The 16,443-nt window shown below is 39.7% G+C and overlaps 1 protein-coding gene across 7 annotated transcripts in view; it reads left to right on the top strand.

Annotated features, from left to right (window-relative positions):
• The window catches only part of NOSTRIN (nitric oxide synthase trafficking), a 60,549-nt gene extending 47,112 nt beyond the window's left edge, over positions 1-13,437 (top strand). For 6 of the 7 annotated variants that reach the window (XM_061135042.1, XM_061135040.1, XM_061135044.1 and 3 more), the window contains 6 exons: positions 3,060-3,168; positions 4,493-4,581; positions 7,552-7,677; positions 8,586-8,700; positions 9,808-9,897; positions 13,219-13,437. In XM_061135042.1, the coding sequence (XP_060991025.1) occupies positions 3,060-3,168; positions 4,493-4,581; positions 7,552-7,677; positions 8,586-8,700; positions 9,808-9,897; positions 13,219-13,355 (666 nt within the window). In that variant the 3' untranslated portion in view covers positions 13,356-13,437. The remainder of the gene's footprint in view (positions 1-3,059; positions 3,169-4,492; positions 4,582-7,551; positions 7,678-8,585; positions 8,701-9,807; positions 9,898-13,218) is intronic. The other variant, XM_061135041.1, reaches the window with a different exon arrangement.
• Positions 13,438-16,443: the final 3,006 nt, after the last annotated feature.

Raw genomic sequence — 16,443 nt, 5'->3', positions numbered from 1 at the left:
GTTCAAAAGACTGTATCTGTGGTTTAAATGCCACCTCTGATATTGATCTTCTTTCTGACAAATTTTTGGAAGAGAAGAACAAATTTAAGAAAGTTAATGATGGCAGTCTACTCTATCTCAAGTTAATCCAGTAGTAATCTATTCCTGGAAATACATTTGCAAACAATAGACATCCCCAAAGAAGCCAAATTAAGTCTTGGACTGACATGGAATTCAGATTATAATGTGCATTCGTCCAGCAAGAAAGGGTTGATGGTTAGACAGAGGCATCCTTGCAGTTGGTAAACTAAGAGCCCACCTGTGGGAGTAATGTCAGCTTGGGCTTTCAGCCTTGGGCAGATGTGTGACGGAGTGGACTAGTGGGGACTTGAGAGTCACAGAAGTTGACTTTCAGGAGTAATTACTTACCAGCTGTTTAGTCTTGGGCCTTCATTTATTTCTGAGTATCACAGGTAAAATGGGGAAAATAAAACCAATTTCATAGAATTGTTATAAGAATCACATGAATGAAAGGTACAGAAAAAAAATTATATAGTACACAGCATATTGATATTTCTCCTGGCAATCTTGATTCCAGCTTGTGCTTCCTCGAGCCCAGCATTTCTCATGATGTACTCTGCATATAAGTTAAATAAGCAGGGTGACAATATACAGCATTGACTTTCTCCTTTTCCTGTTTGGAACCAGCCTGTTGTTCCATGTCCAGTTCTAACTTGCTTCCTGACCTGCATACAGGTTTCTCAAGAGGCAGGTCAGATGGTCTGGTATTCCCATCTCTTTCAGAATTTTCCACAGTTTATTGTGATCCACACAGTCAAAGGCTTTGGCATAGTCAATAAATCAGAAATAGATGATTTTCTGGAACGCTCTTGCTTTTTCGATGATCCAGCGGATGTTGGCAATTTGATCTCTGGTTCCTCTGCTTTTTCTAAAACCAGCTTGAACATCTGGAAGTTCACAGTTCATGTATTGCTGAAGCCTGGCTTGGAGAATTTTGAGCATTACTTTACTAGCGTGTGAGATGAGTGCAATGTGCGGTAGTTTGAGCATTCTTTGGCATTGCCTTTCTTTGGGGTTGGAATGAAAACTGACCTATTCCAGTCCCGTGGCCACTGCTGTTTTCCAAATTTGCTGACATATTGAGTGCAGCACTTTCACAGCATCATCTTTTAGGATTTTAAATAGCTCAACTGGAATTCCATCACCTCCACTAGCTTTGTTCATAGTGAAGCTTCCTAAGGCCCACCTGACTTCATATCCCAGGATGTCCAGGATAATCAATAACCTCAGATATGCAGATGACACCACCCTTATGGCAGAAAGTGAAGAAGAACTAAAGAGCCTCTTGATGAAAGTGAAAGAGGAGAGTGAAAAAGTTGGCTTAAAGCTCAACATTCAGAAAAATAAGATCATGGCATCCGATCCCATCACTTCATGGCAAATAGATGGGGAAACAGTGGCTGACTTTATTTTTCTGGGCTCCAAAATCACTGCAGATGGTGATTGTAGCCATGAAATTAAAAGACGTTTACTCCTTGGAAGGAAAGTTATGACCAACCTAGATAGCATATTAAAAAGCTGAGATGTTACTTTGTCAAGAAAGGTCTGTCTAATCAAGACTATGGTTTTTCCAGTGGTCATGTATGGATGTGAGAATTGGACTATAAAGAAAGCTGAGCACCGAAGAATTGATGCTTTTGAACTGTGGTGTTGGAGAAGACTCTTGAGAGTCTCTTGGACTGCAAGGAGATCCAACCAGTCCATCCTAAAGGAGATCAGTCCTGATTGTTCATTGGAAGGACTGATGTTGAAGCTGAAACTCCAATACTTTGGCCACCTGATGCGAAGAGCTGACTCATTTGAAAAGACCCTGATGTTAGGAAAGATGGAGGGCAGGAGGAGAAGGGGACGACAGAGGATGAGATGGTTGGACGGCATCACCGACACAATGGACATGGGCTTGGGTGGACTCCGGGAGTTGGTGATGGACAGGGAGGCCTGGTGTGCTGCGGTTCATGGGGTCACAAAGAGTTGGACACAACTGAGCAACTGAACTGAACTGAACACAGCATATAGTTAAATATTTTAATCTCATTATATTTTTATAAAGGCTATTACAGTATTCTCTTTGCTCTAAATCATCATGCTTCCCTTTCTTCAGGACAATCTTTCTAAAGCTAATCTCTCCACCAATATTTAGGGTCCCAGTCTTTCTCCTTCCTTTTCAGATAAGTTCTGACTCCTCCACTTCCATCTTCAGTCATCAGTTTTCCCTCTTTCTCCAAGACTTCAGTCTCTACTGCATTCATGATCACCCACCACCCCACCAGACCTAACACCTTTTTGTTTTTGCACACAAAGGTTTTAATCATTTTAAGTTGCATATCATTGAAGGACATTTGCTCTTTGACTTGTTACTAGGCGTTTACACTGTGTCCTAACATCTTTATTCTTTCAATTCTGGAAACAATGCTTATGAAAGCTCTTACATAGTTAATAGTTCTCAATCTACATGGTAAAATTTCTACTTCAGCCATCAAATCTGACCTAAACTACTTAGATAATTTTTTTCTTCCACTATATTTGCTCCAGCAACTGGTATGTTTATTTTTTATTTCACAAAAATCCTCCCTCTATCCTTTGCTTGGGCCGTTTCTCCTGCAAGGAGTGACCTTTGCCCTGCTTCCCCTCAACTGAAAGGTCCTGGTTAGGTCAGCTAGTCTCCTTACAGTTCTCACGCCCCTGACCTTGGTGAGCCACTTACTCCTATGAAATAGCTATAGTAACATTCACGTTCCAAGGGTAATTTTTCCTGTTAAAGTAAGTTCTTGGCTATATATTTACCAGTTGTGAGCAAGATGTCTTCTTATTAAGCAGCTCTAGAAAAGGTAAAACTATCTGTGGAAAATCAAAGGTTATCCTGGTTTTATTATTTTTTTTTTTTTAACCTTCCATTAAGTTAAATTTGAATGTAGCAGTGAAAGTCTCAGTGAAACTAGTAGTAACAACTCTTCCTTTTTTCCACTTAAATTGCTAAACTTCCTTCTTTTTTCCTAAAGGAAGAAGATCCTAAAAATGCAATGAGTAAAGAGCGACAGACATCTTCAATAAAATCAAAACTGTTGAGACTGCAAAAAGATATTGAAAAAGCCTCGCGAGACCAAGAAGGTATGTAGCTATCTCTTTGATTGGCCTAATGAGGGAAAGTATTCTATCCTGAGGTTTCATTCAGAGTTGGGGTGCTTCTGCTTTTGCTGACTGGTGCAGGAATCATCTCATTCAAAGGACCAAATGTCAGACCTAATTTGTGTGAATAAAGAAAAATTTTCTCTCAAAGGAGGGAGCAAAAAAAATTAAACATGACATTTTGGTCCATCTGTGAGATTTTTACAAGTACTATACCACCGTTTCTAGCATTGTAACATTTTACTCTGTTCCTGAAATTGGCTGATACAAAGGACAATTAGTTTGGATTAAAACATAGTAAACCTACTAGGTGGTTTACTTCCCAGGTGGCGCTAGTTGTAAAGAACCTGCCTGCCAGTGTAGGAGACCCAGGTTCAATCCCAGGGTTGGGAAGATCTCCTGGAGAAGGAAATGACAACCCAGGCCAGTATTCTTGCCTGGGAAAGCCCAAGGACAGAGGAGCCTAGTGGGCTATAGTCCTTGGGGTCACAAAGAGTCAGACAGGACTTAGCAACTAAACAACAAAAACCTCCTAAGTACAAGGCTTCTATTTATTTATTTTCCCCATATTAGTTTATATTATTCCATTGGAGGGGTGTTAATAGGTGATTTAAGATTTTTTTAATTAATTTATTTTGTACTGAAGTATTATTGATATAAAACACTACATTAGTTATAGGTGCACAACTTAATGATTCAACACTTCTATACTTTACAGAATGATCACCACTTGTTTGTTTTTTTTTTTAAACCAACTTCCTGAGCGATGTGAAAATCATTCAAATTAAATCCTGTGCTTAGAGGTTAGGTATGTTAGAACATGAAGAAGCTCTAAAGTGCTACAGATAATGAAAACAATTCCATACTTGGGATTCTGATATGTGGAGCTTGTTTTTTGTGGACCAGAGAACACTATTGCAATATAATACTTGATAGGAAATCCAAGAGAGCAAAATGTTTAGAAAGGTAAATACCAGCAGAGGAGAGCTTAAGATCATGGTAAATGTTAGGGAACTGCCACTGAATGGATCTACAGGAAGGACTCAAAAGCTCATCTTGAGTTTTTCATCTTGAACAGCAATCAAAACTCCTTAAGCACCAGCATTTCTCTAATCTCATTAAATGAAGGTACAGGTCACCCATTCAGTAAAATTTAGCAACAACTACATACACAAAGGGCTCCAGCCATTTGGGAAATGCTCCAGGAATCAGTTCTGGGCTCTGGCTCCCTTTGAGCATAACCAACTTTAACCCCTGTCCCTCCAGGACTCAGCAATGGTGACTGGCAGTATGATTTCACTTGCAGGCTTGGAACGAATGCTGAGAGCCTACTCCAGCCACTCTTCCTTCTCAGACTCAGAGAGCGAAAAAAGCACAGCAGCCTTAATGGACGAGGTAAATATTTGTGGAGCACAGTTTCCTAGATTTAATGATGAAGGAGCTATTTGGGGGACGCCTGTGTTCTGGCCCGTTTGACCGCTGTTTGCCTTCCCTTTCTCATGACACAGAACAGTCTAGTCAGACAGCTTGTAGGTCAGCTCCTTGACAAGTGGTTTGAGGAATCTGGAAAAACCCAGCTACTTAGAGTTGTTTGCTTTAGTGTTCTCCCAGGGCAAAAAAAAAAAAATAAATAAAAGCCTAAAATAAAATCCCTCCCCCGCCCCCACCATAGAATCACTCAGTCAAGGTCTGAAAATCATGTGTACTCTACCTCAGTTAACAGATGTGACTGAAAAACAAATGCAGGGTCTGCTTTCAGAGAGGCCTGCATCCGGATCTAGCTCGGCCGGTTACAGGGACCTGGGACAGGTTTAGTTTTCTCATCTTGGAAGTGGGGATGTCGGTACTTACCTCAAAGGGGTTTTGTGAGGTTGAAACAGTATTTAGAAAATGCTAGCATAGTGCACAGAGGAGAGCTGAAATCCTGGCAATTATTATAGAGATGCTGTTTCCCATTTATCCCAGAGCCAACATCAGGGTCCTCTGAGAATAATGGGGGAAAGGAGAGATGTGGATGTACAGAGGGAAGATGGCTGTTTAGGGTGTGAGAGCTTCCAGGGAAACAAGGGAAAAAACTTCCGAGGCCAAGGTCATTTTGAGGGGAGGGGAGGTACGGTCAGTGGAGGTAGGGAGAGGCACTTCCGGGCCATTTTGCCGAAAGGCTGGACTGCAGCAGCACCCAGACATTTGTTGCGATTGATGGGCGGTGCGACCTCTTCAAAGGAACCCACATTATAAGGAAGTTAGCAAAGGCCTATGAATCTTATACAGGAATAAAAACAAACAAATACTGTGACCTATGTGTGGCAAGGTACACAATTTCTGTTATGATTGGAGAGAAAGCTGATTGGGGTTAATTTGAGAAGAATTCAGGAAGAGATTAAATCTTTAGCAATGTTTTGAAGGATCCAGGAAGCTGGGCCAGTTTTCCTTTCCTTGCATGTAGCCTAACTCTCTTGTAAAAAGTACGTACCTAATAAATTATGTCTGAAGATCAATTTCAATAGTCCTTTGGTAAAAATTGACAGATGCAGCCAGGTACTGTTTATCTGTTTTTTAACAGCAGCTTCCTTTAGTGGAGGTGCTGTTTCAGAAATAAACCTGACACTTTTTGTGAAAAGACAGGCCTGAATTCTGTTCACTTGGGAACAGAGGTCTAATATCCTTGCAGTGACATATGGCTACAATTTTTATAAAATTATAAAACAGACTGAAAGACATTTTCTGTGACAACATAAAATGTTTGGTTAACTAATTCAGTGTAAATGATATTTACCAAAAGGAAATTATATGAAGCATTTTATGATGGCATTAATTTATAAGTTTATTTCTTTGGGTTCTTGCATAGAATTTTGTCACTGATACAGAATTTGTATTAGGATCTTCCAGGTACACAACTGGCCTGATTCACACAGTGGAAGATGCAAGATGGGAGATGATCTAACCCCTGAATTTATGGTGTTTAGGATCTAGCGATGAAGCAAAAAGGGTCTTCAAATAGTGGATGCCAAATATCTGTGTCAGAGATTACACATCCCCACAACTGGTGGAGGGAAACTATTAACAGTAATGGTGGTAGATTGATTTTGTCTTAGGCAGGGAAGGTTTCTTGCAGGGGAATCTCTATTTCCTATTTCATTGGCTCTTGGTCCAGTGCCATGTTTGGGACAAGAATATTGGCAATCTATATTATCTGAGAAATTGTTGCAGAAACTGGAAGTGTTTGGGGGCAGATATTATCTTTGGATACCAGAAGGAACACCACAGAACAGAGAGACTTGCTGTTGATGTTCTCAAGTGCAGACTGGATCTAAGGCTAGAAGCTGTGGAGGAGCTTTTGATCGCATCTTAGGTGAGCCTGCCAACTGTGCAGTGAATTATTCCAAGGACTAGAGCCCTTCCCCATCGATTGGAGGTGTTTGGTCCATGGCTATGATTCCCTGAGAGGGATGTTAGGATTATGAATCCCAGGCTGCAGACTTCCCTGGCAATCCAGTGGTTACCTTGCTTCCACTGCAGCTGGCACGGGTTTGATCCCTGGTCAGGGAATCAAGATCTGCATTCTGAGTGGCGCAGCCAAAAAGTAGGGAAAAAAAAGGAATCCCCAGGCTGGAGATGTGGAGAAGGGAGAGGCAATGGTGAGGAGAATGTTGGATAAGCAGACTCTTTCCAGTATTTAGATTCTGTGATTTGATTTACCTTGGCTGAACACAACTTGACAGAGAAGTCAATATAAATTTCTAGTTCAAGGTCAAATTGAAAAGAGGAGAGACTAAGAGAATAGCTTTAGTTTCACTTTTTATTTTTATATTCAAATAGCCCAGAATATTGTTTCTAGTTTTCAGAAGTGTTACTGCAAACTTTCCAGGTAATGTAAGACCTCACCTCTTCAATAAATAATACCACCACCAACAAAAACCCTGCCACACATCATTTTAGTTTGATTCTGTTGACAGGAGTCAATTCTGTTCTTTAAGTGCCCATGGCTCCTTTGCCTTTCTTCAAAGCCCCCTGAAAGCCTGCCTTCTGCAATCAGTACTTACTATTCTCTTTTCCCCATTCCTCAGCAGAAAGTCAAGTAAAGCTCTTCTTTGTCACGAAATGCTGAGTAATATATCTATCAAGCTTTCTGGTTTACCTTATTTACAAGGGTCCTGAAAAAGACTCACTCAACAACTAAGGCTTTCTTAGACTTCTTAAAGGGTCCATTGTTTTTCCCTCTTCAGCATTTTCTGCAAATGAATTGCAATGAGTTGAATGTGTACTTTTCTGAACCTCTTTGTCATTTTGGAAGTTATCCTGACGTCCCTTTATCCACCTCCTTCTCTAGAAATGTACTCTGATGGTCAAATGCTGTTTCCACAGAATAGCTTGAAACTAGACCTTCTGCAAGCAAACTGCTATAAACTGTCATCTGTGTTAGCAGAACTTGAGCAAAGACCTCAACCCAGCCATCCCTGTAGTAACTCCATCTTCAAGTGGAAAGAAAAGGTAAACATTTAAGAGGCTGGTTATAATTTCTTGACTGGCCTTGTTGGGTAGAATGACTCAAAGCAGCATCAAGGGCAAAAAAGCTGTTAGGAATTATATATGCCATATGCTCAAATCTCCAATTGCACAATTTTAAGATAAACTTATTTAATTATTTTTTGAGCACAGTAACAAGAGCTAAACACAAACGAAGACATTATTTGTATTCATATGTAAATTAATGAGTTAAAAATACTTTGGGTTCCTTCTTCCTTCTCATTTTCTAACTTTATCCTTTGAACATGCTCTTATAGTAAAATTTCTATTACAGACCTAAATTGTAAGATTTTGTGATAATCAGTAGTCTCATCCATTTAACATAGTACATGATGTTGATAATGTGTGAGCACAATTAAAAGGTTCACACACATGTATTAATGCTTTCCCAGTGTTTCACTCTAGGAATTGATGAGCATGTGAGTATACACAGTTATACTCATTTCCATTTGCTACCAGAAGAGGGAGCTGTAACTACCTTGTGATGAAGGGACAGTTTTCTTTCTGAAACTTGAGTTCTTAAAGGGTCTCAGTTATTTACACAGAGTCATGATTATTTCACTTGCATCAAAACCAATTAAAGCTGAATTTATAGAAGGAATGCTGTAAATATTATTTGGCTTAAGGCTACAGGTCAGAATTGCAAACACAGGCTATAAGATATAGTAATGTCTAATTCTGAAAATATTAAGGTTTCAGTAACAAAACCTCACTATAGTAGATTTAGAAATGTATTGGGTAATTTCTTTACATCCTTCCCCCAATAATTAAAAAACAAATTCCTGAGGAAAACAGTTGCAGAAGAGTTACTTTTCTCAAATACTTTTGTTGATAGTGCTGTTAAAAATATCTTTTCCCCCCTATTCAAACAGCAGCAGACACATAGTTCTGTAAAAATATCTCGGCCTGTTTTGATGAAGAGACTAGAGAATGTTGTGAACAGAGCATCTTCTGATGGGCAGAGAATTCCAAGTCCTTCGTCTACAGGTAATCTCATGCCCAGAATAATTCGAGGCTGGGTACTATCTGTAAAGCACATTGCCAAAATTATATTTTCTTTTCAGAACCACATTGATATAAATTGGCTCAAGGAAATTAACATTTCAATCAGGACTGATTAATTTATTAGAATGTGTAGCTTTCTGTGCAAATGTCATCCAAAAGGTGGGAAGGACTCAAGAAGAATCCAGGTGGGGAGGGGGGTAGAACTCTCTGATGTTTTAGGGAAGGTACCCCTAGTCCCCAGCATCCATGTTATTCAGACAGCCTGCAATTTGTTGTCCACACGCTTACCCTGGAAACACTGTGAGGAGCTCTGCAGCCCTGTCTCCACAGCCTCCTCCAAACTGCCATGGAAACCCGGTACTCTGGGTGAGAAACATCGTGATCCCAAAGCCTACCAGCTTTGTTCAGTCACTTGACTTTGGTCATTTGTCCATCTACCCCCGCTGCCTTTTACCTTTCAAACCCCCCTCCCCCCCCAACACACATCCATACAAGCACATTTCATTATCCTTTATTTTTCAACTATAGTATTACCATAACCTTGACTCTCTAGGTTCTTGACTAGAACTTGGCAAAAAAAGAGTTTCAGTCAAACCCAGGCCATTGTAGCCACCTGTACATTAAAGACCCACAGTCGCACAGTTTGAGAAACAGTTCCCTAAGTACCTGGGGATAATGGTAGGACGCTCCTGCTCCAATATATTCCTGATGGGAAAAACAGGTGTGGGTTTTCCAAGACACAAACACAACATCGGTCAACACAGATTGACCTATGTGAAATTCACATGGAAAACAATTTAAAACGGTCATCATTATTATTACTACTATAATAACTTTTGTCTCTAGACTTATTTTCTATATTATAGCTTTAGAGTATATAACATACACAGTTCATTCACATAATACCTACATCAGAAATGGTTATTGAATCAAAGAATGAGTGTTATGTACAATGATAAACCTTCCTTCGGGGAAGATTTCAATATATTCAAGCTCTGCACTATGTGGTGAAAACTAGACCACTTCCCCACTGTGTTCATCTTGCCTACTGACCCAGCATTAGTCACTATAACTTGATCTAACTTTCAGCCTCCGGTGTGACCCAGCTCGGCAATGGTCTTTGCAAGGCCTTATATTCTTTTCAAGCCAGGCAAGATGATGAATTGGACTTGGAAAAAGGTAAGAATCTTTCTCAAATAGTTGACTTGCCTTCTCATGTGAAATCTTTAACTTGACTGTAACCTTTAACTTAACTATAATCTTTAACTTGACTATAACTTTGTCTTAGCTTTTAAAGTAGTACCGTGTTAAATCAGTGCAGGTTTATAATCACCCTTCTTAGAAAATAGAAAGATAAGCATACCAGAAAGAAAGCTCACATAATAAAAACAGCTGACATCTATGCGGTATTTACCAGGTGCCAGACCTTGCTGCAAACACATTGTCCAACTTAATATTCATAAAAACCTTTTGAGGTAGGTATTATTTTTTAATGCCTGTTTTATGACTGGAGACTGAGACATAGAAATGTGAAGGACTTCGGGTAAAGTCACTAGCAGTCGAGGCCTAGGATTTGAACTTGGAAACCCAGTCACACTGTTAATCACAGGGCTCAGTTGGGGTAGAATATCAGAAATGGACAGTTATCAGAGAGGCAGCCTCACCTTTTTCCTTTTTAGAAGCTACACATACTGGAGTGTGATGTCACTTCCTCTCATGGCTTAATCTAAATGCCCGTTCTAGAACATGGGTCGGAGGACTCCCAGCTTAGTATTTCTCCTACTTCTCTCTCAGAAAGGGGTTTTACGACTAATCAAAGGAATCAGATCCCCTTCTCCATGTCACAGATTTTTGTTTAACATTGGAAGGTATTATGTAAGGACAACCTCAGATATGCAGATGATAACACTCTAATGGCAGAAATCAAAGAGGAACTAAAGAGCCTCTTGAGGAGGGTGAAGGAAGAGAGTGAAAAAGCCAGCTTAAAACTCAATATTAAAAAAACTAAGATCATGGCATTCAGTCCCATCACTTTATGGCAAATAGAAGGGGGGAAAGGTGGAAGCAGTGACAGATTTCCTCTTCTTGAGCTCTAAAATCACTGCAAATGGTGACTGCAGCCATGAAATTAGAAGACTATTGCTTCTTGACAGGAAAGCTAGACGGTGTGTTAAAAAGCAAAGACATCACTTTTCCGACAGTGTTCCATATAGTCAAGGCTATGGTCTTCCCAGTAATCATGTATGGATATAAGAGCTGGACAATAAAGAAGGCAGAGCACCAAAGAATTGATGCTTTCCAATTGTGGTGCTGGAGAAGACTCTTGAGAGTCGCTTGGAGAGCAAGGAGATCAAACCAGTCAATCTTAAAGGAAATCAACCCTGAATACTCTTTGGAAGGACTGATGGTGAAGCTGAAGCTTCAATACTTTGACCACCTGATGTGAACAGCTGACTCTTTGGAAAAGACCCTGATGCTGGGGAAGATTGAAGGCAGAAAGATAAGAGGGCGACAGAGGATGAGATGGTTGGATGGCATCACTGATTCACTGGACATGAACTTGGGCAAACCCCGGGAGACAGTATGGGTCAGAGGAGCCTGGCACGCTGCAGTCCATGGGGTCACGAAGAGTCAGACACAACTTGGTGACTGAACAGCAACAACAAGGGGTTGTGAAAACCTCGAGATTATTAAATGAGAAAAGGTTACCACCTCGACTTTCTTTGTGCGTCCAGTTAGCAACCACATTCGAATGTTAAGCTAAGGCAGAGATCTGGAGATGAAAATATTAGTGAGAAAGAATTGTGTCATGGGAGAAAACATATTCCACGACCAGGACACAGCACCTAGAATCAACAGAAAGTCAAAATGGATTTAACAGTTTAACAACAGGGACACCACCACATATTTGCTATTGGTTCACGGGTGCTTCCTTTGCAGTTTGCCAGTCAGACTTCTCCACACAGTTACTTTTCCTTGTAGCTCAGAAATAAGTAAAGACAAGAAAAAAGGAAATAGAAAGTGGACCCCACTCCTGCTTTCATCTGAAATCAGTGTTGTCTTTAATTTAAAAGTTTTTTTTTTTTAATTTAAAAGTTTTAAGTGTTATAGAAGTCACTTTGTTATTTATCACGCCATCCAAAGACTACTTATGTCAGTAAGTGAGTAAATGAAATGCAGTATTCCCACTTTCCATATGAGTTAAAACATCTATCCCAGATGCCACCTAGAGCCCAGGGTCCTGAGTTTGAGTTACATAGTTAACACATTAAATTGATCATCTTGTTTATCTTCAGTTCTCTGTTGGTTGCAAAGCCTACTTATACATTATATCCCAAGTGGGTTCTTTAAATGGAATGACATGTTGGAGTCTTAGGAAAGCTGAAGATAAAATTTTAAATTATTTATTTGTTTTGTTTTTACATTTTTACTTTGTGACCATACCTTGAGGCATGTAGGATCTTAGATCCCCAACAAGAGATCAAACCCGCGCCTCTTATGTTGGAACCGTGGAGTCTTAAATACTGGATGGCCAGGGTAGTCCATAAATTACGTGTTTGAATTCCAGTAGTGGATTGTGTCAATCTATTGACCTGAGAGAACACATTAAATGGAGTTTCTAGACTGAGAATGACCTCTTGCAAGAAAAAATAGTGATGTGACTAAGGAAAGATAGAAGGGAGGTTGAGAGTCTCCTTTGCCTTGGAAAGAAAATTACTGGGGAGAAAAGTGAAAGAAAAAAGACTGAAAATGACTTTATGATGATGCTAAAGATCAAGTAGCTCTTGGATCCTGAAGGAAGGGGATGTTTCCACTTTGATGTACAGGAAGCAGCCAGAGAGAAAGGACTCTCTCACAAGACGGGGACTAGTGTTTTTATCTTGTTTTTAAATAGAGAATTAGAGAACAGCCATGTGTTTACTAGGAATTCTATTTACTTCAATCATTGCTTTAAAGGAGTATTGTCTTCAAATTGATACTTTATTCAAATTATCTAAATTGTTGAACAATGGGTTATATTATTGTGCAAAGCTGTAGGTTGGAACTTCGGACTATGCAGCTGGCACATACAGTGGCACATACTCTTAATAGTCAGCATACCAAACTATTGTGCCCACCAACATGAGGAACCCTTAAAGCACAAACAGCAAGGAAGAGTTTGATGACAACCCATCAGTTCTATCCAAAGTAAACCAGGCAGCACAAGGACATAGGATCCAAAGTGATTTTGTTTCTAATCAAACTGCTTTAGGGCACAACTCAGTTGTCCATTACCTAACTCTTTTTAATATTCTCTGCATTCTGCCTGCTTCGTGCAGAAGCGGTCAATAAGTTTTGCTTCGTCTGAATCACCTGCAGAAAAGTGATGCTACCAAGTAACTCCTTGAAAGCAGAATCTCCTTAAAAACTGTCTTAACTGATCAAACTCGGGAAGGCATTAATCGCAGGAACTCACTTGTCTAACTTTGTATGTCTAACTTTGTATGTGTGTTTTCACAGGCGACATCGTGACGATACACAAGAAAAAAGATGAAGGATGGTGGTTTGGCTCTTTAAAGGGAAAAAAAGGTCATTTTCCTGCCGCTTATGTGGAGGAGCTTCCCTCAAATGCTGGGGACACAGTTTCACAAGCATGAGCGAAATTCTGAAGGCATCATCTTACACATTGTTAATTATACAATGTGATGCAAATAAAGGGAAATGCTGTTGTCTTCACAAGTTTATCTTCCTAACTGGGTTCCATGATGCAGGCATGATGCAGATGTGCCCATGATGCAGGTACATCATGGCATTTTGCACTCTTAGTTCTTTGAAACAGTGAGAAGATGGAGGGTAAATAGGAGGTGAAAAAGATGTACCATGGTTCCTAGAGTTTTCTAAAAGACTCTAGAAATAATCCAAAACAGCCCCTCTCACAGGGAGAAAAGTGCAAAGCAGTTTAACCTGAAGTCAGATAGTTTTCTGGTGGCGCAACAGAGATTAGGATGCAGATGTCCTTTCCCTCAAGTCTTGGGTGGCAATAGCCACAGTAGGCCCACAAGGGGTCAAGCAGGGCCATGGAGATGGGCAAGAATACATATGAAGTCCAAGACCTCAGCAGAGACAGGCAGGTAAAGCACCAGTGAGACAGACCCAAGTTAAGGACAGTAGAATAAAGGCTCATGAGCCAAGGTGGGTAGTCAGCGTGGTTGGAAGAGAGGCTGGTAGACAAGAGGGCTCCATGCCAGGCAGAGGACCTCAGGGTAGAAAAGGGTTCCATCCTGAGCCAGTGACCTTCTGAGTTAGTGGCTTCTTATATATCCCTACCCACAATCAGCATTACTCTTAGCATGAGGTCAAGTGTGAGTCAGAGATGGCTGGAGATCTGAGAATAAGAGCAAGGCTGATAGAAAAGGGTTAGGAAGGGGGCAGTGTCTGAAATTTCATGCCTCCCTGCCCAGTTGGAAACATCATACACCAATTCAGACACTAGGAATTGTATACTTTCCTTCCAGGTTGTGATGCAAGGAATATCCTAAGCAACTTCTTAGTGACAGACACTTAAATGCTAATGAATCTCTAGTTTGAATGATAAGTTCTAAAAACCAGAATTTACTGTCAAAATGGAAAATTTAGAGAGATTTCTGCCGCTTCCTCAAATGCCCTACAATGGGAAAAGGTGGAGAATGAGAGAGAGCAGGCCCCCAAACTTTCCCCAAGGGGAACATTTTAGAATTGAGAGGCGTGATACAGCAGCATCTCAGAAACTGGCCTACATCAGCTTGGAGATCACACACTCCATTGAACAGAAGGTCAAGATATTGCAAGAACATCTAAGCAGATTTACTTTTGTGCCAAACAGTCTGGCATTAAAGGAGTGATTAAAATCCATTCTATTACTCTCCTGCCCCCTACTTCTTTTTTTTAACTTGTCACGTTTTATACTGTGAAAAAGGACATTTTCAAATATATTTTATTTTAAATAAGGTACATATATTTTTTATACTCTGCACCATTACACTCCTAAAGCAGGATATAACTAACAAAGATATTTATAGATACAGATATCAGACCGGAAGGAGCTCAAGTAAAACCTGTTATGTGAGACATAACTTGCAGCCCAGAACAGATCAGAAGTTTTAAAGTCATCCTTAATGGCGTATTAATGAAGGCATTCCACATGTAGAAAGTTGGCTGAGTAATAGGCCATTAAGACCATGAACAGAGATTTTGAATTTATATTTCCTTTTCATCTGACTTCTTTCCATTAAGCCTTGATGGATAAAAGAAATTGTGTAGCCATTGACTGCAGCCTACATGTGGTCATTTGTATAAAGTGATGATAATGATGATTGGACCCTGAAACTCTTTGTAAGTAATTTTCAAAGGGGCCCCTCTTTCTTCCTAAAGCAGTTTCACTTTGTAAAGACATAAATAGTTTTCCTGGTTTAAAATGTTGCTGCAAATTCTTTTTTTTGCATCTGTGATATGAAATTTTTAAACTTCAAAGAAACACTATAGTATTAAGCTAGATAAAAATACAAATATTTTTGGGTGTAATAGACTTGGATATCATCTTAGAAGGGCAAGAATTTTCTGACAGGACAGATGGGGATGGTACTACTTAGATTTAAGTAAAAATTAAGTGCATATTGGGAACATTAATGATGTTCCCAAGTCTTCCACAGAGAATAAAATAATTGTTTTAATATTAAGACTTTTAAACTCTTAATTGGGCTTTCATAATTATACTCCACTAGGCAGTTTTCTTATGTCAGGAATTTTCTAGCAACAATAGCAACCTGAAATATCGGCAGTAGAGGTCTGAGTCAGATTTTCACTAAAAACATCAAAGACATTACTCTATTTTATCTTCTTTCTGGTACAGTAAATTCTGACTATCCATTATCCTGTCATGTCAACCAGAAAGATTAATTTCACTTTTCTACATTTCAATTACTCATAATAATTAATATTCATAATGAGTATTATCATCCATTCTGATTCATCAGAAAGTAAAATAATATTCAATTTGGGTTAAAGTAAATTTTATTGTACAGTATTATAAGGTTTTAACTGATTAGTAATTTGAGCATAATATAACTTTGTTCAAGCTTCCAAGAAAAAGTCCCTCCTCCCCCAGAATCTTTATGGCCTCAGGGGCAATCAGCCAAATTTGGAAAGAGAATCAAAATAGCAACACATCCCATTGTCTGTGGCAACATAAGTAGGAAGAATGTCTAACCCAGGAAAGATGGGCTTGAGGGCAGGGGATCAAGAGAAGGGATTTTGAAGGGTAAAGAGGAATTACTATTCACTGATCTGTTGCTTCAATACTATAAAGACAGTAAATCCTTTTCCTCAAAGAGCCCTCAGTCTGTCTTCTGAAAGGGAAACAGACCAGTAAGCAAACCGAATACCCTGAGATAAGTGTGTGTGTGTGTGTGTGTGTGTGTGTGTCTGTTAGTCACTCATTCGTATCCAACTCTTTGCGGCCCCATGGATATACAGTCCATGGAATTCTCCAGGCCAGAATACTGGAGTGGGTACCCTTTCCCTTCTCCAAGGGATCTTCCCAACCCAGTGATCAAACCCAAGTCTCCCACATTGCAGGCAGATTCTTCTCCAGCTGAGCCACAAGGGAAGCCGGAGCTGAAAGCTATGGGCAGATAAAATGGTGCTGCAGATAAAATGTAACCTCTGGAAAGTACACATTTATAAAAGTGATTCCAGGGTTTCCTTAGT

This window comes from Dama dama, chromosome 33, assembly GCF_033118175.1.
Source record: "Dama dama isolate Ldn47 chromosome 33, ASM3311817v1, whole genome shotgun sequence".
Lineage (NCBI taxonomy): Eukaryota > Metazoa > Chordata > Mammalia > Artiodactyla > Cervidae > Dama > Dama dama.
The sequence above is the reverse complement of the archived record's forward strand: the minus strand, read 5'-3'. Positions and strand labels throughout refer to the sequence as shown.